General features: G+C 39.2%; 1 protein-coding gene across 15 annotated transcripts in view; it reads left to right on the top strand.

Annotated features, from left to right (window-relative positions):
* Nucleotides 1–27,747, top strand: part of LOC141554299 (uncharacterized) — a 72,665-nt gene that overhangs the window by 22,768 nt on the left and 22,150 nt on the right. For 10 of the 15 annotated variants that reach the window (XM_074286060.1, XM_074286061.1, XM_074286062.1 and 7 more), the window contains exons 30-52: nucleotides 34–144; nucleotides 2,460–2,579; nucleotides 4,231–4,287; nucleotides 4,952–5,089; nucleotides 7,085–7,144; nucleotides 7,707–7,838; nucleotides 8,481–8,537; nucleotides 9,252–9,311; nucleotides 10,380–10,436; nucleotides 11,056–11,190; nucleotides 12,028–12,165; nucleotides 12,816–12,956; nucleotides 13,610–13,744; nucleotides 14,511–14,648; nucleotides 15,226–15,360; nucleotides 15,964–16,101; nucleotides 16,722–16,859; nucleotides 18,931–19,065; nucleotides 20,984–21,043; nucleotides 21,697–21,834; nucleotides 24,025–24,156; nucleotides 24,903–24,962; nucleotides 25,652–25,771. In XM_074286060.1, the coding sequence (XP_074142161.1) occupies nucleotides 34–144; nucleotides 2,460–2,579; nucleotides 4,231–4,287; nucleotides 4,952–5,089; nucleotides 7,085–7,144; nucleotides 7,707–7,838; nucleotides 8,481–8,537; nucleotides 9,252–9,311; nucleotides 10,380–10,436; nucleotides 11,056–11,190; nucleotides 12,028–12,165; nucleotides 12,816–12,956; nucleotides 13,610–13,744; nucleotides 14,511–14,648; nucleotides 15,226–15,360; nucleotides 15,964–16,101; nucleotides 16,722–16,859; nucleotides 18,931–19,065; nucleotides 20,984–21,043; nucleotides 21,697–21,834; nucleotides 24,025–24,156; nucleotides 24,903–24,962; nucleotides 25,652–25,771 (2,535 nt within the window). The remainder of the gene's footprint in view (nucleotides 1–33; nucleotides 145–2,459; nucleotides 2,580–4,230; nucleotides 4,288–4,951; nucleotides 5,090–7,084; nucleotides 7,145–7,706; nucleotides 7,839–8,480; nucleotides 8,538–9,251; nucleotides 9,312–10,379; nucleotides 10,437–11,055; nucleotides 11,191–12,027; nucleotides 12,166–12,815; nucleotides 12,957–13,609; nucleotides 13,745–14,510; nucleotides 14,649–15,225; nucleotides 15,361–15,963; nucleotides 16,102–16,721; nucleotides 16,860–18,930; nucleotides 19,066–20,983; nucleotides 21,044–21,696; nucleotides 21,835–24,024; nucleotides 24,157–24,902; nucleotides 24,963–25,651; nucleotides 25,772–27,747) is intronic. The other 5 variants (XM_074286068.1, XM_074286065.1, XM_074286070.1 and 2 more) reach the window with 5 other exon arrangements.

Here is a 27,747-nt window from a genome sequence, read left to right as displayed (position 1 = left end):
ATGACTGGGCCTTTGTTCTTCAATGACAAACAGGAGGAGGATGAGTCAGAGGAGGAGAGGCAAAGACATCATCGCCCATCAAAACGAGACTCATCTTTAAGAAGGCGCAGTAGTCCTGAGACGCTCCAATCACTGGCAGACCAGGTGAGTGCAGCCAAATCACTGCAGATGTGGGAAAGGGACACAATCTGGACAAGCATTCTCTAATGAAGGAACATATCCTTTGTCAAACAAGTATAATCCCCCAATTTATTGATGCCTAAATCCCATGACTGTTCAATCCTTGGCTTGCTGATCAACATTCAAACCTATCCTACTACCAGCAAGGGGTTTCATTTTTCATGTCACACTCATTGAGGCAAAGGCCATTTTATTTCTTGATGTAGGGAGTGCTTTTAAAAATATAGATTTAAGGATACCTCCCAACTACCTGAATCTGGGAAACACCTTTTTCCACCACCTCTTTTTAGGTTGGCTAGCTGCTTGGTTTGTTGGTTGTTTTAGAGCTGGACACTAAAGAAGAAAGTAGGAAGGGGGAAGAGAAGAGCAGGAGAATACCTACCTTACTTCCTACCATATGAATGAGGAAGGAAGAAAAAAGAAAATCAAGAAAGTCTCTTTTCAAACCCAACACACCAATTTCCTTTACAAAATGTTGTAGAAAAGACTAAAGGAATTGATATAAATAGGCCATTCCTTCAAAAGATGAAATTTGGGACAATGGTTGAGAGGATTGTATGTATAAGCATTATAGATGAAAGGAAATTTCTGATACCCAGGGCTTTGTTATTAAATAATAAGTAGGACATGGAAGGGCTGAATGAACCCAAGGATGAGAACCAGAGAGGATAGAATGCAATATTATTCATTTCAATTGGACTCAGCTGATTTTTCTTGAGTGCTAAGAAGATTAAACAGTAAGCAGAAAAAATGAGCATACCAAAGGACACCTTAATGGTGGAGACTTATGAGCAATCATTCTGTAATCTAACCTATGAATCCTTTGTCACAGAGATAACACTCTTCAGTTTAGTTGTTTCAACCATGTCTAACCTTTCATCAACTTATTTGGGGTTTTCTTGGCAAAGGTACTGGATAGAAGGTCTTGGTGTGCTATGGTCCATAGACTCATGAAGAGTCACACAAAACAGAGTGATTGAACATCACTCCCAACTAACAAACATCTAAAATCCCATAACTAGGCTCATTCCTCAACTTCTTATCAGCACCCATCCCTACCAATCCTCCTACCAAAACATCTCATTTTCATGTCGCATTCCCTGACTTGAAAGTCACTTTTGTCTCTAGACAGGGAATGCTTTTAAAAACATGGATTTCAGAGGATATCCAAACTACGTGGGTCTTGGAACCATTGTTTCCCATCAACTCTTTAAGGTTGGCTATTTGGTTGGTTGTTTTAGTGCTGAATATCAAGAGAGAAATGGATGGGAGGGGTGAGCAAGATACTACCTCACCTCATTCACACTATACAAGTGGGAAAGTGAGAGGAAAAAGTCATGACAGTTAAAAAAAAAAAAAACTCACTCCAATGTTCTTTGCAAGAATTTATAGAAGAGTTAAAAAGAGATTGATAAGCAGCAGGCAAAACATCACTTGGTGCAATGTGGCATTATTACTTAGGGTGTGAGGTGCAAGCATTTTGGGTGGCTGGTAAAACTGATTCCTGAGAAAATTGTTCCATGAAGAGAGAAAAGGATAGATTGAATAAATCAAGGATGAGAACCAAAGACTTCCAAATGAGATGCTGTAGTAACCATTACAATAAAACTCACCTACAAAAAAGCTCAATTATGCAAAGAAAACAGAACAGAAGTTAGGAAAGAAGGGAACAGATCTGGACACTCATTCTCTCATCTATCTTTGTCATGGGGGGAGGGGTGTGACTCTATAGTAAGTAACTAATACCTAAAATCCTATAACCAGGCCCACTCCTAAGCTTGTTGGTCAGTATGCAATCTTACTTATCCTCCTACCAAAGAGAGGGTATCACTTTCATATCACATCCACTGAAGCAAAGGTCATTTATTTCTCTTAAGTAGGACTTTTAAATATATAGATTTAATGTCTCCAAACCTCCTGGACCTCAGCAGAACTTTTATCCACCATCTCTTTTAGGTTGGCTAGTTCTTTCTAGGTTAGCTAGCTGTTTTCTTGGTTGGTTGTGTTAGAGCTGGACACTAAAGGAGAAAGTAAGAAAGGGACCTACTTCCTACCATATGAATGAGGAAGAAAGGAAAAAGACAATAGAATCACTTTTCAACTAAACTCACACCAATTTCCTTTACAAAATGTTATAGAAAAGGTTAAAGAAATTGAAAAGAACAAGCCATTCCTTCAAAAAATGAAATTTGGGACAATGGCTAACCACTATATGTGTAAGCATTTTAGGTGAAAGGAAATTCCTGATACCTGGGGCTTTGTTCTTCAATGATGATTAGGACATGAAAGGGCTGAATGAGCCCAAGGATGAGAAAGAGATGCAACCTTATTCATTTCAATTGGAATCAACTACAATCAAGGTCTCTAATGCCGAGATTATCAAACAGCAAGCAGAAAAGGTGAGCAGACCCAAGAGCACCACAATGGTGGAGAAGGGAAACTGTTATGAACAATTAATCTGTATCTAACCTATGCATCCTTTGTCTCACTGGTATCACCTCAATTCAGTTGTTTCAATCATGTCCAACCTTTCATAAACTCACTTGGGATTTTCTTAGCAAAGATATAGAAGGTTTTGCTGTGCCATACACTCAGGAAGAGTCACACAGGACAGAATGATTGAACAACATCACTCCCAACTTAACACCTAAAAATGCCATAGCAAGGCTCATTCCTAGGCTTGTTGTCAGCATCCAACTCTACCAATCCTCCTACCAAAACAGATCTCACTTTCATGTTACATTCCCTGAGTCAAAGGTTACTTCTGTCTCTAAACAGGGAATGCTTTTAAAACATAAATTTCATGAGAAATCCAAATCACTTGAACCTTGAAACCATTACTTTCCACCAACTTTTTAAGGTTGATTAAATTGGCTGGTTTGTTGATTGGTCTTAATGCTGAACATCAAAAGAGAAATGGATGGAAGGGGGGTGAGCAAAACACTTACCTACCTCATTCCTACTATGTGAGTGAAGAAATGAGAGAAAAGAAAATCATGATAGTTTTTTAAACTCTTAATGTTCTTTGCAAGTTTGAAGAAAAGGTCAAAGAGATTAGTAGGAAGAAGCCAAAACAGCATTTGATGAAATGTGGGACTATTACTAAGGGTTGAGAGCATTTTGTGAGCATTTTAGGTGTCAGATAATGACTGGTGTTCGGAGCTTTGTTCTTCAATGGCAATTAGAAGGAGAACAGATTAAATGAGTCCATGGGAGACAACCAGGTTCAAAGCAATATAATCCATTGCAATGGGACTCACCTATAAGAAAGCTCTTGTTCAGGGAGAAAGATGCGATAGCAGGCAGAAAAGGTGGGAAAAGTTGAGAGCACCATAATAGGAGGGAAGCAGGATGGTTCTGGACAGACATTTTATAATCCAGTCACTCATAATTTGTCACAGGAGCATCACTCCTTAACAAGAAAGCAATACACAAAATCTAATGACCAAATTCAATCCCAGGGTTTTCTGTCAGTCTCCAAACCTACTTATCCTCCCTAATAATGCAAAGTTTTATTTTGATGTCATTCTCACTGAGAACAAAGGTCATTTCTTTATATAAAGAACGCTTTTTAAAATTTGGATTTCATAGGAAACCTAAACCACCTGGACCATGGAACCAATTTTCCCATCATCTCTCTGAGAGTGAATAAGTGGCTAGTTGGTTGGTTGCCTGTTTAAAGCTGTAACACCAAAGGAGAAATGGATGGGAATATTGGGCAAGATTTCCCTAAACTCATTCATTCTGTTTGAGGGAGAAAGGATGAAAAAAGAAAATCATAGCAATTTTCCAATCAAACTCACTCCAATGCTCTTTGCAAGAGTTTGTAGAAGCAACCAGAGAGATTGATAAATAGGCCAAGATATCATAGGATGAAATTTAGAACAGTGGCTCAGAGTGATAGATGTGAGCATTTTAATCATGGATAGTTAATTCCTGATTTCTGGAGCATTATTCTTCAATGAGACATAGAGGAAGAACAGACTGAATGAGCCTGAGGATGAGATTCAAAGACTTTGGGATAAATTGTGAAATTATACATTGCAACAGGACTCATCTAAAAGAAAGCTCAATGACGCTAAGATGATACAAAAGCAGGAACAACAGGTGAGTAAAGCTTAGCGCACATCAATGGTAAGGAAGGGGGGAGACAGCTCTGGACAGTCATTCTGTCATCTAACCACCCATCTTTTGTCATATATGTATCACTCCCTAGTAAGTAACATCTACTATCTGGCTATCAAGATCCTAGATTTGCTGCTGTTGATCAAGCCTGTTCTAAAACCTATACCAAAGTCAAGTTTTATTTTCACATCATACTCAGTGAAACAAAAATGTGTCTTCTTTCTCCATGTAGGAAGTGCTTTTAAAAAGTATTGATTTCATAGGAAAACCAAACCTGGATCTTAGCAGCATCTTTCCCCACCTCCTATTTGAGGGTGGCTACTTGGCTGGTTGGTTGACTGGTTTAGAGTTGGATACTAAAGGAGAAATGGAGGAGGGGAATAGAAGTTAAAGGAAACTATTTACACTACATCCAAATATGTATGGGAGGAAGTGAGGAAAAGGCAAGTCAAAGCAGTCACTTTTTGAACTCAACACACTATTTTCCTTTGTAAGCGTTTGTAGAAAAAGTCAAGAGAGATTGATAAGAACAAGCCAAGACATCATGGGATGAAAAGTGGGATTGAGGTTCAGGGTAATAGATGTGAGTCCTCTGGGTGGCAGGTAATTCTTGTTGTCTGGGACTTTATTCTTCAATGACAAGTAGGAGGAGAACAGATTGGATAAGGTTGAGGAAGAGAAACAAAGTCTCCAGGACAAGAGGCAATCTTATCCATCACAACAGGATTCACCTACAAGAAAGGCCAGTGATGGTGAGAAGAAGATCCAACAACAGGCCAAAAAGGTGAGCAGAGCACCACAATGGTGGGGAAGAACAACAACTCTAGATAGGAATTCTCTAAGAGTCTCTAATGGCAGAGATGTTCAAGACAACATGAAGGCTAAAAAAGCAGCCTTGCTCATGGCCAAAGACATAATCTAACCAAGCATCCCTTGTCACAGATGTGTCACAGAGGTATCACTCCCCAGTTCCATCATTTCAGTTATGTCCAACTTTTTACAAAATCATCTGAGGTTTCATACTGAATAGAGTGACTTGGCATACTTTTATTGTCCATGGGGAAACCGAGAGTGAGGCATGACTGGATGATTGAACAACAAAAACATCACACCCTAGTAAATAAGTACCACCTAAAATCCTACAACTAGATTTACTCCTAGGCTTGGGTAGTCAAAATCCACATCTGCGTATCTTCCTACCAAAACCAAATTTTGCTTTCATTTCACACTCCCTGAGAAAAATGTCACTTCTTCCTCTGTGTAAGGATTGCTTACCAAAATATGGATTTCATAGGAAATCCAAGATACCTGAACCTTGGATAACTGGGGTTGCTTAAAACTGTTGTTTTAAAACTGAACAGCAAAGAAGAAATGAATGGGAGTGATTGGCAGGAAACTTCTTACTCTTGTTTCCTACCTACTGTGTGAATAAGAGAGAAAAAAGTCACAAGTCAATTTTCTAACCAAACTCACTCCATGTTCTTTGCAAGAGTTTTTAAGAAAAGCTTATAGAAAATTATGAAAATGGGCCAAGAGGTCACAGGAGGAAGTGTGGGACTGTAACTCAGGATGATAAGTGTGAGCATTTTGGGTAGTTGACGATTCCTGATATCTCAAGCACTACTCTTCAATGAGGAATAGAGGAAGGACAGATTGAATAAGCCTGAGGCTGAGAACCAAAGATTCTGGGATAAGATGCAAAATTACCATTGCAAACAGGACTCAGCTGCAAGAAAGTTCAGCACTGAATTCATTCCAGTTTGCTTTGAAAAATATTTATAGGAGGGAAGCCAGATGGTACACTGGATAGAGTACCAGCCCTGAAGTCAGGAGGACCTCAGTTCAAATGTGACCTCAGACACTGTAACACTTACTAGTTGTGTGACCCTGGACAAGTCACTTAACCACAATTGTCTTGCATAAATAAATTAGTAAAAATTAATTTAAAAAAAAGTATTTGTAGAGGAAATTAAAGAGATTGATGAGAATAGGCCAATAGGATTTTGTTCTTTGATGATAAGCAGGAAAACCAAGAGTCTCTAGGATAATACCGAATCATATCCATTACAAGAGGAATCATCTAAAAAAAGCTCAGGACCATTGAGAAAAAGACTGAGCAACAAGCAGAAAAGTTGAAGAGACCCAAAAGCATAGAGAAGAGGGACAGCTCTAGACAATCATTCTGTAAAGCTAATCAATTGTCCTTTGTCACAAATGTATCACTTCCCATTAAGTAACTAATGCCTAAAATCCAATGACAAAGCTCACTCATAGGCTTGTTGGCCACCACCTAGCTCCCAAATCAGGTTACACATTCTCATCACACTCACTGAAGCAAAGGTTATTTCTTTCTCCATGGAGGTAAAGCTTATATAGATTAATTAGGATCTCCAAAGCACCTTTTCCCATCTATTCTTGGAGGTAGGCTACCCAATTGGTTAATAATTGGTTATTTGAAAGCTGGAAACCAAAATGGAAATTGCTGGAAGTATAGAGAATGAGTATACCCATCTTCATTTCTACTCTTGGAGTAAATGTCAAGACAATCATTCTAATTTTTTATTCAAGAATTTGTTGTAGTAGTCAAAAAGATCAATATGTACATCAGAAGATAAAATGTGGGACTGTGGCCCAAAGAAATAGGTGTGACCATTTAGGTGGCAGGTGACTGCCATTGTCTGGGGCTTTGTTCTTCAATGACAAGTAGGAGGACGACAAATTGAATGAACCCAAAGATGAAAAGCAGAGTCTTCAGGATAACAAATCTTATCAATTGCAGGAGGACTCGCCTAAAAAAAAGCTCAGTACAACCAAGAAAATGCAACAATTAGCAGAAAAGGTGAGCAGATCTAAGAGGATCACATTGGTGGAGAATGGAGACAACTCTGTATAAATTATTCTGCAATTTAACTAATCATCATTATTTGCAGAGGGTAGTACTCCCCAGCAAGTAACTAATGCCTCACTCACATAGATGTTCCTATCAAAGCTTTTATCAAAGGTTTCACATTCATGTCACAACCACAGAGATAAACATCACTTTAAATGATATAGATTTAATAGAAGCTCCAAAATTCTTGAACTTTTACAACACCTTTTCCCATATCTTCTTTGAGGATTGACTTAATTGGTTGGTTGTTTTATACCTGGAAACCAAAATAGAAATGGATTGGAGTAAAAGACAGAATGCTAACTATCCACGCATTTACCTTTTGTGACAAAAGTCAAGTTTCCAATCAACCTCCAATTTCTTTTTGCACGAGTTTCTAGAAGATGTCAATAGATAACAAACCAAGATGTCATAGCATGAAGTATGGATTGAGGCTCAGGGTGATAGATATGATCATTTAGGTAGCAGATAATTCCTGATATCTGTGGCCTTCTTCTTGAATGACAAGTAGGAGGACAGACAGACTGAACCTAAGGATGAGAAACCAAGATTCCAGGATAAGACCAAATGTCGTTCATTGCAACAAGACTCATCTAAAAGGAAGCTCAGTCCTGAGAAGAAGAGCCAACATCAGACAGAAAAGGTGAGCAGACCTAAGAGCAAGCACCTCATTGGTAGAGACAGTTCTGGTCAATTGTTCTGTAGTCTAGCTTATCTGTTCTTTGTTACAGATATAGAATTCCTCAATAAGAAATTAACACCTATAATGTTTTGGCCAAGCTCACTCCTAGGCCTGCTGGTCAGCATCCACTTCCCCCAAGCCAGCTCACATATTCACATCACGCTCGCTAAAGCAAAGGTTACTTCTCCCTGTAGGTAAAGCTTTTAAAACTACAGATTAATTAGAAATCCCAAAATATCTGGACCATGGCATAATCTCCTCTTCTAGATGGGCTAACTGGTTAGATGGATGGTTGGATGAAAGCTGAAAATCAAAACAGTAATGACTGGGAGTAAAGTCAAGCAGTTTTCCAAACAAAATCACCCCAATTTTCTATGTAGAAGAAGCCAAAGGGTTTGATAAGAAAAGGTCAAGACATCAGAGGATAAAATGTGGGACTGTGGCTCAGGATGACAGGTGTGAGCCTTTAGGTAGCAAATAATTCCTGATATCTGTAGTTGTTCCTTTCTAATGAATAGAAAGCGGCCAGATTGAACAAGCCTGAGGATGAAAATAAAAATCTTATCTGCAGCAATAATAGCAAATCCTTATCCATTACAACAGGACTCTCCTAAAAGGAAGCACAGTACTTCTGAGAAAAAGATGCAACAGACAGAAAAGGTGAGGAGCTTCAGAGAAACACATTGGTAGAGATGGTAGAAAGTTCTGGACTGTCATTTTCTAATCTAGTCATCCATCCTTTGACAAAGGGAGATCAATTTTCAATAAGTAACCAATGCCTAAAATCCTAGAACCAAGCTCATTCTCAGGTTTGTTGGTCAGCAAATCTTCTGTACGCTCCTACTAAAGCCAGGTTGCACATTCTTATTTCATGCACAGAAGCAAAGGGTTTTTCTCCACATAATGAGCACTTTTAAAAATTATATAGATTGATGGGAATCCCAAACCACCTGAACCTTGGTGTACTTCCCCACTTCCTGTTTGAGGTGGAGTAACTGGTTAGTTGATTAATTCTTTGAAAGCAGAAAAACAAAGGAGAAAGAACTTTTGAGTGTAGAGACAGGAAGCTACCTACCTTCACTTCTACCATGGAAGTAAGTAGCACAAAAGAGATTCAAGGCAGCCAACTTTGCAAACAGATTCCAGTTTTCTAAACAAGAGTTTATAGGAAAGGCCAAGAATGATGAAAACATAAGAAAATGAAATGTTAGACTGTGGCTCAGAATGTGAGGGGTGGTAGCCTTTAGAAGGCAGGTAATTCCTGATGTCCTGGGCTTTTCTCTTCAATAATGACTGGGAGGAGGATGGAGTGAATGATCCCAAGGAGGGGACCAGAGGTTCTGGGATAAGACCAAATCTTATTCAATGCAACAGGAGTCACCAAAAAGAAAGCACAGTGCTGCTGAAAAGAAGCTCCAACAACAGGCAGAAAAGGTGAGCAGACCCAAGAGCAGCAACAGATGGAAAATGGGGGACGGCTCTAGTCACTGTATAATCTAGTCAGTCATTTATCAATATCCATACCCAATAAGTAACATCTAGAATTCTATGACCAAACTCACTCTTAGACCTATTAGCATCATCCTCCTTCCCAAGCCAGGGTGATATGTCCATCTTACACTCAATGAAGCAAAGGTCACATTTTTCTCTACATAATGAACATTTTTTCAAAAACACATAGATTAATCAACTGTGATGGACGTGGCTTCTGTGGTGATTAAGGCCTATTCCAATAGACTTGTGATGGAGAAAGCCATCTGCATGCAGAGGAGGACTATAGGAACTGAATGTGGATCACAATATAGTGTGTTCACTTTTTTTGTTGTTGTCATTTGTTTTGCTTTGTTTTTTTCTTTCTCATTCTTTCTCCTTTTAATCTGACTTTTCTTGTGTGGCATGATAATTGTGGAAATGTGTTTAGAAGAACTGCACGTGTTTAACATATATTGGATTACTTGCCAGCTGAGGGGGAAGGAGGAATAGGAAGGGAAAGAAAGTTGGAACACAAGGTTTTGTATGGGTGAATGTTGAAAACTATCTTTGTATATATTTTGAAAAATAAAAAGCTATTATAAAAAAATTAGAGATTAATTAGGATCCCCAAACCACTTTGACATTGGCACCACCTTTTCTCACCTCAGCTTTAAGGTGGGCTAACTGGTCAGTTAATTGGTGAGTTGAAAGCTGCAAACCAAAAAGAAAATGAATGGAAGTAGACACAGGAGAACATCTATCCTCATTTCTTCTATGAGACTAAGAAAAAAGAAGTCAAGACAGTTTTCTAACCAAAATCACTCCAATTTTCTATGCAAAAATTGCAGAAGATGCCAAAGACATTGATGGAAACAGACCAAGACATGGGATTGTGACTCAGGTCAATAGATATGACCATTAGGTGGCTAGGGCTTCCTATGATGAGTAGGAAAAGGACAAATTGAATGACTCTGAGGATGGGAACCAGAGGGTCCCCAGAATAAGATCAAATCTTATCCATTACAACAGGACTCACCTAAAAAGAAGCTCAGTACTGCTGAGAAGATCCAACAACAAATAGAAAAGGTGAGCAAAACCAAGAGTATCACATTGGTATAAACTGGGAACACCACCAGAATCTCATTCTATAATCTAACCACACCCAACTTTTGTCACAAAGGTATCATTGCCCAATTAGTTACCAATACCTAAAATTTTATGAACTTGTTAGTTGGTGGCTTACACAAAAAGCAAGGTTAAACTTTTATGTCACACTCACTGATGCAAAAACCATTTCTTTCTCCATGTAAAGAAAGCTTTTAGTAATATTTAATAGTAGCCACTAACACCTAGACCTTGGCTCCACCTTTTCCTTCCTCCTCTTTGAGTTGGCTGACTGGTTGGTTATCCAGTTGTTTTTAGAGTTGGAAAACAAAGTAGAACTGGATGGAAAACAAGGTCAGGTGGCTACCTATCATTGCTCCTACAAACAGAGTTAGGAAATGAGGGGAATGAGGAAGTCAGAATCATCTATTTTATAAACTCAGTCACTCCAATAATCTTTGCAAGAATTTATAGAAGAGGTCAAAGAAATTGACTTAAATGAACCAAGATATCTCAGGATAAGGTATGGAATTATGTCTCACAGTGAAAGGTGTGAGCATTTTAAGTGGTAGGTAATTCCTAATTCTCCTATGAAAAGTAGCAGGAGGACAGATTGAATGATCTCGAGGATGAGAACGAGAACCTTAGGAATAAGATGCAATATTATTCCTTACAACTGGACTCTACTACAATCAAGCTCTCTTATGCTGAGAAGGCTCAGGAGCAAGCAGAAAAGGTGAGCAGACCCAACAGTACCACCATGTTGGGGAATGGAATATATCCATAGACAATCATTCTAAAATGTAGCCACCCATCATTTCTCACAGAAATAACCCTACCCAATAAGTAACTAATGCCTACAATTCTATGACCAAGCTTACTCTCAGGCTTGCTGGTCAGTTCCAGCTGTACCTATTCTACTCTCAAATTAGGTTTCACTTTCATGTCACTGAGGCAAAGGTCACTTCTTTCTCTTTGTAAGGAATGCTTTTTATATAGAGATTAAGTATAAAACTCCAAATCACCTAGACCTTTGAATCACTTTTTGCTATCTCCCCTTTGATGTTTGCTAACTGGTTGGTTGGTTGGTTTAAAATTGAAAATCAAAGGAGTAATTAGCGGGTATGAAGGGCAAGAGATAACCCTCCTTCTAAAGTCAGATTCTTTTCCATGACACACTGAAGCAAAGATCACTTCTTTTTCCATGAATTCATGGTTTTAAAAAAATTTTAGGAGTCTGAAACACCTGGATCTTGGCACTATCTTTTTCCAACTATTTGAGGTTTGCTAACTTGGTTAGCTGGTTTGATTGGTACAGGAAGCAACAGCAGGAATGGATACAAGTGAAGGAGGCTACCTATCCTTGTTCCTACTATGTGAGTGAGGAAATGAGAAAAGGAGCAAGTTAAAACAGTTTTCCCATCAAACTCTTAATTTTATTTATAAAAGTTTGTAGAAGTCAAGAAGATTGAAGAGAATGTAGTATGGGAATGTAGCTGAGGTTGACAAGTGTGAGCATTGAGGTGGCAGGTAATTCCTGATGTAAGGGGCTTTGTTCTTCAATGATGAATAGGAAAAGGGAAGACTGAATGAGCTTAAGGATGAGAACCAGGACCTCCGAGATAAGATGCACAGTTATTCATCACAACTCGAATCAGCTACAAGAAAGCTCAGTGCTGCTGAGAAGATGATGCAACAACACCTAGAACAGGTAAGGAGGCAAAAGATTACCATAATAGTGAGGGAAAAGAGAAAGCTATACAAGCAATGATTATTCTGCAATGTAGACAACCCATTCTTTGTCAGAGATATCACTGACCAGTAAGTAACTGACACCTAAAACCTTTCATCAAACTCATTACTAGGCTTACTGGTCAGCCTTCAACCCTACCCATCTTCTATCAAAGCCAGGTTTCATTTTCATGTCTCACTCATTGAGGCAAAAGTCATTTTTTTTCTTCCATGTAGCAAATGCTTTTAAAAATAGAAATTCTCTTAAACGCCTAGAACTTGGAACTTCCTTTTCCCAGCTCCTAGTTGAGATTGACTTAGTGGTTGTTTTGTTGATCGTTTTAGAGCTAGAAACAAAAGGAGAAATGATTAGAAAAGAGTACAGGAGAGACTCCCTATTCTATTTGTGAGTGAGAAATTAAGAAAAAACAAAGGCAAGATTAATCAATTTTTCTACCAAACTCACTCCAGATTTCTTTACAAGAGCTGGTAGAAGAGATCAAAGAGATAGATGTGAACAAGGCAAAATGTCAGAGAATAATGTGTGAAACTGTGGCTCAGGGCAAAAGTGTGAGCATTTTAAGTGGCAGGTAATTCCTGATACCTGGGACTTTGTTTTTCTCTGAGAAGAAAGAGAAGGACAGAATGAAAGAGCTTGAGAATGAGAATCAGAATCTTCGGGATAAGATGCAATGTTATTCATATCAACTGGACTCAGCTAACAGAAAACTCAGTGCTGCTGAGAAGGAGATGCAAGAACAGGCAGAAAAGGTGAGCCAGATCCAAGAACACAATGGTAGGGAAGTGGGGGACAGCTTCAGACAGTCACTATGTAATCTAGGCATCTGTCCTTTGCCACTGAGAATATTACTCCCCAGTTAGTAACTAACTCCTAAGATCTTATATAAAAAAAAGAGCTCACTCCTAGGCTTGCTGGTCAACCTGCAATTCAATTTGGCGTCTAACCAAAGCTGGGTTTTACTTTTATGTCATTCAAAGGGCCAAAGGTCTCTTCTTTCTCTGTTGAAAGGACTTCTAAAAATAAAGATATAATATGAGCCCCAAAGTACCTGGATCCTGGTATCACCTTTTTCCAACACCTATTTGAGACTTGATAATTATTAGACTGGTTGTTTTAAAAATGGCTACCAAAGGAGAAATGAGTGGGAATGGAGGACAGGAAGCTAAATATCTACATTCATACTCTTGAGTAAGAAAATAAGAAAAAAGAAAAAGTTGATTTTTCCAACCAAAATCACCCCAATTTTCAGCACAAGAGTTTGTAGAAAAGGTCAGAGAGATTGATGAGAACAGGCCAAGAGGTCCCAAAGAAGTATAGAACAGTGGCTCAGGATCATAGGTGTGGGCATTTTAGGTGGCACTAATTCCTGATGTCTTGATCTTTGTTCATCAATGATGAGTAGAAAAAGGACAGATTGACTGAACTTGAAGATGAGAACCAGCATCTCAGGGATAAGATGCAATGTTATTCCTTGCAACTTGACTCAGCTACAAGCAAGATCAATGATGTTGAGAAGATCCAACAGCAAGCAGAAAAGGTGAGCAAACACAAGAGCATCACTATTGTTGAGCAAGGAACAGATCTGCAAAGTCATTTTGTAATCTTGCCTCCAAGTTTTTGTCAAAGATACCACTCCCCAGTCAGAAACTAATACCTAAAAATCTATGACCAAGCTAGCTCCTGGGCTTTTGTTGATCCACATTCCACCTTAACTATTCTCCTGGCAAAGTCAGGTTTCACTTTCATGTCAAACTCACTGAGGCAAAAGTCATTTCTTTCTCTGTGATAAGGAGTGTTTTTAATAATTTAAATGTGATAGAAACCCCAAACCACTTTTGCCTTTGCACCTCTTTTTTCTACCACTTCTTTGAGATTGTTTCAGAATTAAGAGTCAGAAACCAAAAGAAAAGTGGGTTCGGTTAGAGGTCAGGAAGCTGCTTATATTCATTTCAATCATGTGTGTAAATGAGAAGAAAAAAAAAGTCGACTATATCAGTTTTCCAACCAAATTGATTTCAGATTCCTTTGAGTTTGTAGAAGACAGTGATTTTTTTTTTTTTTTTTTGCTTTTTTGGGGGGAAGTGTTAAGTGTATGATGTCAGATATGGGATTTGAACTCAGGTCCTCCCAACTTCAGGGCCAGTGCTCTATCCATTGTGCCACCTAGCTGCCCCCATCAAAGAGATTAATAAGAACAGATCAAAATATCACAAAATGGAATGTGTCTTGGGGTGGTAGTTTTGGCCATTTTAGATGGCAGGAAATTTCTAAAGTCTGGGGCTTTATTTTTCAATGGGAATTAGAAGGCTGAAAGATTGAATAAGCTTGAAGATGAAAATCAGAATCTCCGTGATAAGATGCAATGTTATTCATGGCAACTCGATTCAGCTACAAGAAAGCTCAGTGCTGCTGAGAAGAAGATGCAAGAGCAGTCGGAAAAGGTGAGCCTAGCCAATAGCACCACAGTGGTGGGGAAAAGGACAGATCTGGACAATCATCTTGTAACCTATCTTCCCATCCTTTGTCACTCCCCAATAATCATGCCTAAAATCTCATGACAAAGCTCCCTGTCTTGATGGTCTGCAGTCCATCCTATATAACCTCCTACCTAAGCCAGCTTTCACTTTGATTTCACACTCACTAAAGCAAAGGTCACTTCTTTCTCTAGTTTGGGAGCACTTTTCAAATATAAACTACCTTTGGAGTTTTCATTTGGAGCATCAAACCACCTAATTCTTGCACCACCTTTGCCCAACTTCTACTTTATAATGGCTCACTGGTTGATTGGTTGAAGTTTTAGTGTAGGAAACCAAATAGAAGTGGCTATGAAGGGCAGAAGGGTGGTTCTAATTCATCCAGATTTTTATTCCCAGATTTTGTAGAAGTCAGAGTAATGAGAAAATAGGCTAAGGCCTCAAAAGATGAGGTTTGGGATAGTGGCTCAGGGCAATAGGTGTGACCATTGTAGGTGGAAGATAATTCCAGATGTCTGTGAAGTTATTCTTTTGTGAGATATAGGAAAAGGACAGATACAATGAACTCAGGAACGAGAATCAGTGTCTCCAGGATAAGATGCAATTTTATAAATTGCAACTGAACTCGGCTTCAATCAAGATCAGTTGTGCTGAGAAGATCCAACAGGATGCACAACAGGTAAGCAGATCACAGAGCACCACAATGGAGCTGAAGGTAGACAACTCTAGACAATCATTCTGTAATCTAGTCACTTCTCCCTTCTTACAAAGGTATCACTCCCCAGTATATAACTAAGGATTAAAATCCTGTGACCAAGCTCACTCTTCCACATCCTGATCAACATCCAAATCTGCCAATCCTCCTACCAAAAGCACTTTTGCATAATGGTCACTGAGCCAAAGGTTACTTCTTTCTCCAGCTAGACAGCACTTTTAAAAATATTTTTAATAGAAGCCCCCCAAAAGCCACATTTTCCCATCTTCTATTTTGGTTTTGATGGTTATTTGAGTTGGAAAATAAATGAGAAATGGTGGGGAGGAGGTTCTTGCCCTCATTGTGACTATGTGAGGAAGAAAGGCAAAAGAAATCAAGAAAGTCAGTAATCCAACTAAACTCAGTTCTGTTTTCTTTGCAAGCATTTGTAAAAGGCATAAAAATGAGAACAGATCATGATGTCCCAGGATAAAATGTGGGAGAGTGGCTCAGGGTAATAGGCAAGAACATTTTAGATGGCAGGTAATTTCTGATGTCTGGGTTTTTTTTCCTTCAATGATGGAGTAGGAGAAAACCAAACTGAATGAACTCGCAAATGAGAACCAGAATCTCCGGGATAAGATGCAATGTTATTCATTGCAACTGGACTCGGCTAACAGGAAGCTCAATGCTACTGAGAGGGAGATGCAACAACAGGCAGAAGAGGTGAGCAGAGCTAAGGACACCAAAGGGGTGGGGAAGGGGACAGCTTTCTCTGCATCCTTTGTCAAGTGCTATCACTTAACCAGTAACTAATATCTAAAATCCTATCATGAAGCACACTCCTCTAGGCTTGCTGATCAGCATCCAACTATTCTCCAAAGCCAGCTTTCGTTTCCATGTCTCATACAATAAGGCAAAAATCACTTTTTTCTCTACAGAGGGAGCCGTTTTTAAAATAGAGATTTAATAAAAACCCAAAATCACCTGGATTCTGACACAGCCTTTTCCAACCTCCTCTTGGAGGTTAGCTAACTGATTTAAATGGTTAAGTGTTTGCTTTGTAGCAGGAAACCGAAGGAGAAATGGATGAGAGTAGAGAACAGAAGATTACCAACAATTGTTACTATTATGTTAGTAAGTCAGAAAAAAAAAGAACAAAATACTCAGTTTGCCAACCAAACTCCAACTTTTTTTGCAAAGAAGAGGTCAAAGAGAATTACTGAAAACAGGACAAGAGCTTACAGGTTGACGTGTTGGGCATGTGGCTTTGGGTGATAAGTGTGATCATTTTAGATGGCAGGTAATTCCTGATGTCTGGTGCTTGTTTCTTTACTGAGGAGTAGCAGAGAGACAGATGGCATGAGCTCGAGGATGAGAACCAAAATCTCCGGGATAAGATGAAATGCTGTTCAATGAGACTCGAATCAGCTACCAGAAAGCTCAGTGCTGCTGAGAAGCAGATTCAACAGCAGGCAGAAAAGGTGAGCAGACCCTAGAGAACTAGGGCTAGTAAAGGGGAAATTTCTGTAATTCAGCCAGCCATCCTTTGTCACATAGTTATGACTCCCCAGTAAATAATTAATGCTCAGCTCACTCCTAGGCTTCCTGGTGAGCATCCAACCCTACCCATTACAGTACCAAAGGCAGGATCTAGTTTTATGCCATACTCACTGAGGAAGAGATCCCATTTTTCTCTATGTAATGTGAGCACTTTAAAAAATAGAGATTTTATCCAGCTTCCCTGGCTCCACCTTTTCTTAGCTGTTTATTTGCTCCATAGTTGGTTGGTGGATAGTTTTAGAGCTGAAAAAACAAAGGAGAAATAGTTTGGAGTAGAGGATACTTCCATTTGTTTCTACTATCTGAATGAGGAAGAGGGGAGGAAAAAGTTTAAGACAGTCAGTTTTCCCATCAAAATCACTCCAATTTTCTTTGCAACAATTTATAGGAGTCAAAATGATGAATGAGAACAGACCAAAACATAAGAGGATGAAAGGAAGACTGATTCAGGGAAATAAGAGTTAGCATTTTAGGTGATATCTGAGGCACGGATTTTCATTGAGGAATAGGAAAAGTGATTTGAACTCAAGGGTGAGAACCAATCTCCAGGATAAGATAAAATCTTCTCCATCGAAATGGTAATCTCCTACAAGAAAATTCAGTGCTGCTGGGAAGGTCCAACAGCAGGCAGAAAAAGTGACCTAAATCTGGGCTCTTAAGTTCACTCAGTAGTATAAGCCACCTGTCCTTTGGCACAGAGGTCTCACTCCACAGGAAGTAATTAACAGCTAAAATTCTGTGACCAAGCTAATTCCTAGGCCTGTTGGTTAGCAGGTCAGCATCCAATACTACGTATTTTCCTACCAGTCAGGATTCATTTTCATGTCACACACATACATACATTTTTTTTCCACATAAGGGAGCACTTTAAATTAAATAGATTTAATAGGAGCTCTAAGCTACCTGGATATTTGCACCACCATTTTTCCATCTCCTATTTAAAATTGACTAACTAGTTGATTAGTTGGTTGGTTGGTCAGTCATTTCAGATCAGTCAGTCATTTCAGAGCTAAATCCAAAGGATAGATGGGTGATAGAGGAAGATAAAAGGCTTCTAATCTTTGTTCCTATTATATGAGAGAGAAACTGAAGAAGAAAAAAAAGTCGAGAGTCAGTTTTTCTACCAAACTCATTCCCATTTTCTTTGCAAAGGTCTTAGCAAAAACCTCTTCTTAGAAGAGGTCAAAGAGATTAATAAGAATAAACTAAAACATCACATAATGAAGTTTTGGACTGTGGCCCAGTACAACAGATATGATAAGTATTTTATGTGGCATGTAATGGCTGGCATCTGGGGCTTTGTTCTTCAATGACGAGTAGAATGGCAGATTGTGTGAACCCGAGGATGAAAAGCAGAATCTTCAGGAAAAGAAGGAGTATTAACCATCACAATAGGACTCAACTACAAGAAAGCTCAATGCTGCTGAGAAGGTCCAACAACAGGCAGAAAATGTGGGCAGACCCAAGAGCACCACAATGGTGGAGAAGAGAGATATAACTCCGGACAATAATTCTGTTAACATAGATACCATCTTTTGTCATACAGTTATCACTCCCTAGTAAATAACTAAAACTTCAAATGCCATGACCAATTTCATTCCTAGGCTTTCTAGTCAAACATCCTACTTTATGTACCCTCCTACCAGATCCAAGTTTCACTTTCACAGTCACTGAGGCAAAAGTCCCTCCAAGAATCTTTTTAAATAAAGAATCAAAAAAACAGGAACCCCAAATCACTTGGATCTTGGCACCCCCTTTTCCCAACTCTTGTATGTGGTTTGCTGTTTGTGGTTTGGTTGTTGAAGCGCTGAACCAAAGTAGAAATGGGTGGGAATGGAAGGCATGAGACTACCTCCTCTCATTTCTCCTCTGTGAGCAAAGTCAGAGAGATTAATAAGAGTAGACTAAGTGATTTGGTTCAATAGGTATGATAAGCATTTTATGTGACATGTAACTGCTGATGTCTGGGCTTTGTTCCTCAATGATGAGTAGGAGAAGGACAGACCCTATGAGTCCAAGGAGGAAAACCAGTGTCTCCCAAAAAAGAGAGAGTGTTATTCCTTGCGAGGGGAGTCGCTTCCAAGAAAGCTCAGTGATGCTGAGAAGATCCCACAACAGGCAGTAAAGGTAAGCACAGCCTAGACCACCACAATGGCAGGGAAAGGGCAAAGTCGAGACAATCACTCTGTAATCTAACCACCCTTTGTTTCTCGGAGATCTCTCCCTCCCCATTAAACACCTATAAGTTTTCTAGTCAGAATCCAGCCCACCTTTCCTCCTGTCCAAGTCAATTTTCACTTTCATGTTACACTGAAGTCAGGTAACTGCTTTCTCCACATCAAGGATATAAGAATACAGGACCCCAAAATCACCTAGACGTGGATACCACTTTTTCCAGCCTCCTGTTTGAGGCTGGCTACCCAGTTAGTAGCTTGGTAGTTTTAAATCTCAAAACAAGGAGAAATGGATGGGACAAAAGGCAGGAATCTATCCATACTCGTTCTGCCCTGTGAGACAGAAGAAAAGGTGAGCAGATGGCAGTGGTGGGGGTCAGGAGCTCAGGCCTGGAACAATCCATCTGTAATCTGGCCCCACTTTCCTTGTTATCGTTACCCACTCTGCAGGCTCATCCCTACCACTCTGGTGTCCCTCCTTGATTTCTTGGTCCACTCTTCCTTATGCTCCTACCAAAGCCAGGTTCCACATTCATGTCACATTCAGAGATAGAAAAGATCAGTCCTTTCACCATTTAGGAAGAACATTTTAAAATATAAAGCCCCAAAACCCACCCACACTTTTGCATCTTTTCCTATGTTTTCCTATTTGAGACTAGCTAATCTGGTTGATGGCTTAGTACCATGAAATTTTTTTTAGAGCTAAAAAACAAAGTAGAAATAGGTGGGAGTGGAAGGCAGGAGACCACCTACTCTAGTAAATGCCTCTGTGAGTGAGGAAATTAGAAAAAAAAGACTTAGACTTTCCAACCAAACTAACTCCGGCCAAACTAACTCCGGCTTTCTTTGAAAGAGTTTGTAGAGAAGACTGAACTCAGAGTGTTGGGAGAGTGAGCTTTTTATGTGGCAGGTAATTTCTGATTTCTAGGGCTTCGTTCTTCACTGATGGGTAGGACAAGAGCAAATTGTACGAACCTGAATGAGGAAGTTCTGAAAGGTCATTCTATAATTTAAAAACTCACAAAGCTATCAGTCCCCAGTAAGTTGCTAACACCAAAAATTCTGTGACCCTTGCTCACTCCTAGGCTTACCAGGGAGCTTCCAACTTTGTCTTCCTACCCTAAGTCACATTTCCCTTTCATGTCACACTTACTAAGGCATAGTGGTCAATACTTTAACCATGTAGGAAGAGTATTTAAGATATAGAGTCCTAAAATAGGATTGTCCAACCACTTTAAACATGGAACCACATTTTTTCCTGTTTTCTCTTTGAGGTTGGCTAATTGTTAGTTGCTAGGTTGTTTTAGAATTGGAATCCAAAGAAGAAACAGATGTGAGGGAAAGGCATAAAGCTGCCTGCTCTCACTATTCCTTGAGTAAGAAAGATTTTAAAGAGAAAATCGAATCATTTTCTTTACAAAATTTAACAATTAACCAACCTTAAAGAGGAAGCAGGAAAAAGTAGTTCCATGTTTAAGGTGATTGGACAATCCTATTTTGGGACTCAAAATCCAAAGAAGAAATGGATGAGAGGGAAAGGCATGAGGCTGCCTGCTCTCACTGTTTCTTAATGACTAGGAAAAATTTTTAAAAAGAAAATTGAGAGTCACTTTTTAAAAATAAAACTAATTTCAGTTTTCTCTGCAAATTTTGTAGAAGAGGTCAAGGAGATTGATGAAAATAGGCCAAAACACCAAAAGATGAAGGGTGGGATTATGGTTCAGGAAACTGAGGTGAGATTTTTAGGTGGCAGGAATTCCTGATGTCTGGGGCTTTGTTCTACAATGACAAGTAGGAGAAGGGCAGATCCTATGAGCCTGAGGATGACAACCAGAGTCTGAGATAAGATGCAATATTATACATCACTACAGGATTCAACTGCAAGAAGACTCAGTGCTGCTAAGAAAAAGATGCTTCATCAGATTGAAAAGGTAAGCAGACTCAAGAGCACCAAAATGGTGGGGAAAGGGAACAGCTCTGAATGGTCATTCTATCATCTAGACATCCATTTTTTGTCATAGAGCAATCACTCTCCAGTCAGTGGCTAAAACCTAAAATCCTATAACCAAGCTCATTTCTAGGTTTCCTGGTGGACATACCTTACTTATCCTTCCACCAAAGGCAGATATCACTTCCATGTCACACTCACTTAGGAAAAAAGTCAATACTTTCAACAGATAGGGAGGATGTTTGAAAATAGCCCTAAAAGAGGAGTACAAAACTACAAACTACCTGGATCTTTGCACCATCTTTCCCAACTTCCTCTTTGAAGTTAGCTACCTGTTTGGTTGCTTGGTTGTAATAGAGCTGAAAATCAAAGGAGAAATAGTGGAAGTAAAGGACATAAGGCTCCCTACTCTGGCTACTCTTGAATGAAAGAGGAAATATGGAAAAAAGGAAGTGAAAACAATTACCTTTACAACCAGATTCACTCCTAATTTTTTTGGCAAGAGTTTGCACAAAAGATTAAAGAGATTGATGAGAATAGACCAAGAAGTCACAAGATGAAGAGTGGGACTGGGGGATGAGAATTTTAGCTAGCAGATAAGTACTGATGTTTGGGACTTTGTTCTTCCATGATGAGGAGGAGGACAGATTCTCTGAGTCCGAGGAAGACAACCTAATTCACAGGACTAAAGCACAAAATCATCTATTGCAACGGGATTCATCTACAAGAAGACTCAGTGCTGCTAAGAAAAAGATTCTTAAGCAGGCAGAAAAAGTGAGTAGAGCCAAGAACACCAAAAAGATGGGGAAAAGGGTAAATCTCTGAACAGCCAGTGCATAATCTAGCATGTATCCTTTATCACAAAGGTATCATTCTCCAGTAAGGAGTTAACACCAAAACTTCATCATCCAATCTTATTTAATCTCCTAGCAAATGCAGATTTTGCTTCCATGTTATACTCTCTGAGGCACAATGGCCAATACTTTCACTGTATAGTGTATTAAAATACAGATTCCTAAAATAAAAGCACCAGATCACTTGCACCTTTGCAACACCTTTTCTCACTTCCTTATTTGAAGTTCATTACCTGGTTGATTGCTTCATTGTCAAGGAGTTGAAAATCAAAGGAGAAACAGGGGAGAGCAGAGAGCAGGACACTACCTATTAAAAGAAAATCAAAACACTCCTTTACTCAGCCAAACCCACGGCTATTTTCTTTGCAAGAATTTGTACAAGAGGTCAAAAAGATGGATGAAGGAAGATATACAAACAAGTCGCAGGATGAAGTGTGGGGCTGTGGTTTGGGGTTTGGGAGGGTCAGAATTTTAGCTGGCAGGTAACTGGTGATGTCTGGGACTCTGTTTTTCCATGATGAGTAGGAGGAGGACAGATCCTCTGAGTCTGAGGATGACAATGTGATTATCAGGGATAAAATCACATATTGTCCATTTCAACGGGGTTCATCATCAAGAAAACTTATTCTCCTGAAAGGAAGATCCTTCAGTAAGCAGAAAAGGTGAGCAGAGTCAGGAGCACCAAACTGGTGAGGAAAGGAGAAAACTCTGATCACCCATCCAGTCATATAATTATCACTCCCCAGTCAGTGGCTAAAACCTAAAATCCTATGACCGAGCTCACTTCTACCTTTCCTGGTGAATAACCAAACTTATCTATCACCAATGCCAAGTATTACTTCCATGTCATACCCACTAAAGCACTGATCAATATTTTCACCATGTAGGGAGAGTGTGAGAGCCCAAATATAGGAATACCCAATCACCACCTGGACCTTCCCACCAGCTCTTCTTTCTTCCTCTTTGAGCTTGGCTACCTAATTGGTTGCTTAGTTGTTTTAGAACTGAAAACCAAAGGAGAAATGGGTGAGGGCAGGAAGGGTATGAAAGCACCACCTCTCACTACTCCTCAATGAGTTAAGAAATTTGGAAAAGAGAAAGTCAAAATAGTCCCTTTCTCAGCCAAACTTACTATTTTTTTTTTTGGTTGGTGTTTGTAGAAAAGCTCAGAGAGATTGATGAGAATAGGCTAACAAGTCACAGAATACAAGTGTGGGATTATGGTTCAAGGTACTGGGGGAGGAAGAAGAAGAGAATTTTAGCTGACAAGTAACAGCTGAAGGTCTGAGGTTTTAACATCCTGTCATGATGAGGAGGAGGAGGATGACAGATCCTATGGGGCCAAGATAACAGTCTACTTCTTAGAAATAAGACACAATTATTATCCATTACAATAGGATTCATTTACAAGGAGACTTAGTGCTCCTGAGAAGAAGATCCTCTTACAGGCAGAAAAGGTGAGCCAAGAGACTCACAAGAGTGGGGAAAGGGCACAACTCTGAACAGTCATTCTGTAATCTAGGCATCTATCCTTTATCACAGAACTAAGATTCTCTAGTAAGTAATAACTCACATCTTATGACCAAGCTCACTCCTTGGCTTTCTGCTCATCATACAACATTACTTATTCTCCTACCAAATCCGAATTTCATCTCCATGTCACTGTCACTGAAGACAACAGTCAAAACTTTCAAAAGGTAGGGAGGGCATTTGAAAAAAGAGCCCTAAAACAGGCATCAAACCACCTGAAACTTTGAACCAAATTCTCCCACTTCCTCTTGGCTACCTAGTTGGTTCCTTGGTTATTTTAGAGCTGAAAACCAAAAGTAAAATGGGTGGAAGTGAAGGGCACACGAGGATACCTGCTCTCACAAGTCATTGCTGAAAGGAGAAATTTGGAAAAAGAAGGTGAAGACAATCACTTTTCCAACCAAACTCATTCCCATTTTCTTTGCAAGAGTTTGCACCAGAAGTTCAGAGAGATTGATGAAAACAGGTCAAGAAATCACAGAATGAAGTGTGGGGCTGTGGCGCAGGGTATTAGGGGGTAAGAATTTTACCTGGCAGGTAACTGGTGATATCTGGGACTTTGTTTTTCCGTGATGAGTAGGACAGATTCTCTGAGTTCGAGGATGACAACGTGATTATCAGGGATAAGACCTCATACTGTCCCTTTCAACGGGGCTCATCATCAAGAAGACTTAGTGCTCCTGAGAGGAGGATGCTTCTGCAAGCAGAAAAGGTGAGCAAAGCCAGGAGCACCAAAGTGGTGGGGAAAGGGTAAAGCTCTGAATAGTCCTCCTGTAATCTAGACATCCATCCAGTCATACATTTGCCATTCCCTAAACTAGCCTCCTTACTACCTTTCCTAGTATTTGTTGCTTTGTATTATTTTCATGTCACACCCACTGAGGGAAATGGTCAATATTTTCACCATGTAGGGAGAGTGAGGGGGCCCATATATGGGAACACCCAACCACCTGGACTTCTCATACTTCCTCCCTGAGCCTGGCTGCTTAGTTGGTTGAGGGTACCTACTCTCAAGTGAGTTAGGAAACTTGGGAAAAGGAAGTTAAGACAATCCTTTTCTCAGCCAAACCCATTCCCATTTTCTTTGAAAGTATTTGTAGGGGACAACTACTTGGTACAGTGAATAGAGCACCAGCCCTGAAGTCAAAAGGACCTGAATTCAAATCCTGCCTCAGACACTTAACACTTCCTAGCTGTGTGATTCTGAGCAAGTCACTTAGCCCCAAGAAGCCAAAGGGTTTAATAAGAATAGGCCAAAAAGTCACAGAATGAAGTGTGGGTCTATGGCTCAAGTGTGGATCTATGGCTCAAGTGTGGAGAGTGAGAATTTTAGTTGACAGATTACAGCTGAGGTCTGGGACTTTATTCTTCCATAATGAATAGAAGGATAGATCCTATAAAGCAGAGGATAAAAACCTAATTTTCAGGGATAAGACACAATATTATCCATTGCAACAGGAATCATTCAAAAGAAGACTTAGTGCACCTGAGAAGAAGAGCCTTCCACAAACAGAAAAGGTGAGCCAAGAACACCACAATAGTGGGGAAGGGCACAGCTCTGAACAGTCATTCTGTAATCTAGACATCTATTCTTTTATCACAGAGCTAAGATTCTCTAGTAAGTAGCTAACAACTAATATCTTATGACCAAGCTCACTCCTTGGCTTTCTTCTCATCATGCAACATTACTTGTCCTCCTACCAAATCCAAGTTTCACTTCCATGTCACACTCACTCAGGGCAATGGTCAAAACTTTCAAAAGGTAAGGAGGATATTTGAAAATAGAGAGTCCTAAAACAGGAGCATTAAACCAATTGGACCTTTGAACCACATTTCCCCACTTCCTCTTTGAGGTTGGCTACTTGGTTCGTTCTTTGGTTATTTTAGAGCTGAAAAAAGAGAAATGGGTGGATGTGAAGGGCAGGCGACTACCTATGGTCGTTCATTGGTAAATGAAGAAATTTGGGGAAAGAAAATGAAGTCACTTTTCCAAAAGAAAATGAAGAAGTCACTTTTCCAATCAAACTCAATCAAACTCATTCCCATTTTCTTTGCAAGAGTTTGTACAGGAGATAAAGAGATTGATGAAAACAGGTCAAGAAGTCACACTAAAACTATGTCTCAGGGTTTTGGGGGGGGGGGTAAGAATTTCAATTAGCAGGTAAGTCCTGATGTCTGGGACTTTGTTCTTCCACAATGAGTAATAGGAGGACCGATCCTCTGAGTCCGAAGATGATAGCCTCATTGCCAGGGATAAAACCCCATCCTGCTCATCTACAAGAAGACTTAGTCCTGCTGAGAGGAAGATCCTCCAGCAGGCAGAAAAGGTGAGCAGACCCAAAGGGTATCACAATAGTGAGGAAAGGAATACAGCTCTCTAATCTAGGGCAACTATCCTTTATCACAGAGCTATCAGTATTAAGTAGCTAACAACTATCATCTAATGGCAACTATCATCTTATGGCCAAGCTCATTCCTTGACTTTCTGTTCATCATCCAACATTACTTATTCTCCTACTAAATCTGAGTTTGATTTCCATGTCACAATCACTGAGGGGAATGGTCAAAACTTTCAAAAGATAGGGAAAATGTTTGAAAATATTGGGCCCTACTTATTTGAACAAAATAGAGAAAGAGAAGATTAATGAATTGGGCCTACAACTTAAAAAGCTAGAAAAAGACCAAATTAAAAACCCCCAACCAAAAATCAAACTTGAAATACTAAAATTAAAAGGAGAAATCAATAATATTGAAAGTAAAAAAACTATTGAGTTAATAAATAAACCCAAGAGTTGGCTTTATGAAAAAGCCAATAAAATAGATAAACCTTTGGTAAATCTGATCAGAAAAAGGAAAGAGGAAAATCAAATTGTTAGTCTTACAAATGAAAAGGGGGATCTTTCCACCAATGAAGAGGAAGGGGGATCTTTCCACCAATGAAGAGGAAATTAGAGAAATAATGAGTTACTTTGCCCAACTTTATGCCAATAAATTTGATAACTTAAGTGAAATGGATGACTTCCTCCAAAAATATAGGCTTCCTAGATTAACAGAAGAGATAAATTGCTTAAATAGTCCCATTTCAGAAAAAGAAATAGAATAGAAAAGCTATTAATCAACTCCCCAGGAAAAAATCCCCAGGACCAGATGGATTTACATGTGAATTCTACCAAACATTTAAAGAACAACTAGCCCTAATGTTATATAAACTATTTGAAAAAATAGGGGATGGGGGCAGCTAGGTGGCGCAGTGGATAGAGTACCAGTCCTGAATTCAGGAGGACCCGAGTTCAAATCTGGTCTCAGACACTTAACACATCCTAGCTGTGTGACCTTGGGCGAGTCACTTAACCCCAGCCTCAAAAAAAAAGAAAAAAAAAAAAAAAAGATAAAATAGGGGATGAAGGAGTCCTGCCAAACTCCTTTTATGACACAGACATGGTACTAATACCTAAACCAGGTAGGTTGAAAACTGGGAAACTATAGACCAATCTCCTTAATGAATATTGATGCTAAAATCTTAAATAAGATATTAGCAAAAAGACTTCAGAAAATCATCCCCAGGATAATACACTATGATCAAGTAGGATTTATACCAGGAATGCAGGGCTGGTTTAATATTAGGAAAATTATTAGTATAATTGACCATATTAATAATCAAATTAATAAAACCATATGATCATCTCAATAGATGCAGAAAAAGCATTTGATAAAATCCAACATCCATTCCTACTAAAAACGCTTGAGAGTATAGGAATAAATGGACTATTCCTTAGAATAATTAGGAGCATATATTTACGACCGTCAGTAAGCATAATATGTAATGGAGATAAACTGGAACCTTTCCCAGTAAGATCAGGAGTGAAAGAAGGTTGCCCACTATCACCATTACTATTCAATATTGTATTAGAAATGCTAGCCTCGGCAATAAGAGTCTAGAAAGAGATTAAAGGAATAAGAGTAGGTAATGAGGAAATCAAACTGTCACTCTTTGCAGATGATATGATGATATACTTAGAAAACCCCAGAGATTCTAATAAAAAGTTAATAGAAATAATTCACAACTTTAGCAAAGTTGCTGGATACAAAATAAATCCACATGAAAATATTGGGCCCTAAAACAGGAGCATCAAACCACCTAAACCAAATTTACCTTATTGATTCCTTGGTTATTTTAGAGCTGGCAGAAGTGAAGACCACATAAGGATAGATACTCTCACTACTCATTGGTGAAGGGAGAAATTTTGAAAAAGAAAATGAAGTCACTTTTCTGATCAAACTCATTTCTTTGCAAGAGTTTCTA

Source organism: Sminthopsis crassicaudata, chromosome 2 (assembly GCF_048593235.1).
Source record: "Sminthopsis crassicaudata isolate SCR6 chromosome 2, ASM4859323v1, whole genome shotgun sequence".
Lineage (NCBI taxonomy): Eukaryota > Metazoa > Chordata > Mammalia > Dasyuromorphia > Dasyuridae > Sminthopsis > Sminthopsis crassicaudata.
This window is presented reverse-complemented; position numbering and strand designations above follow the sequence as displayed.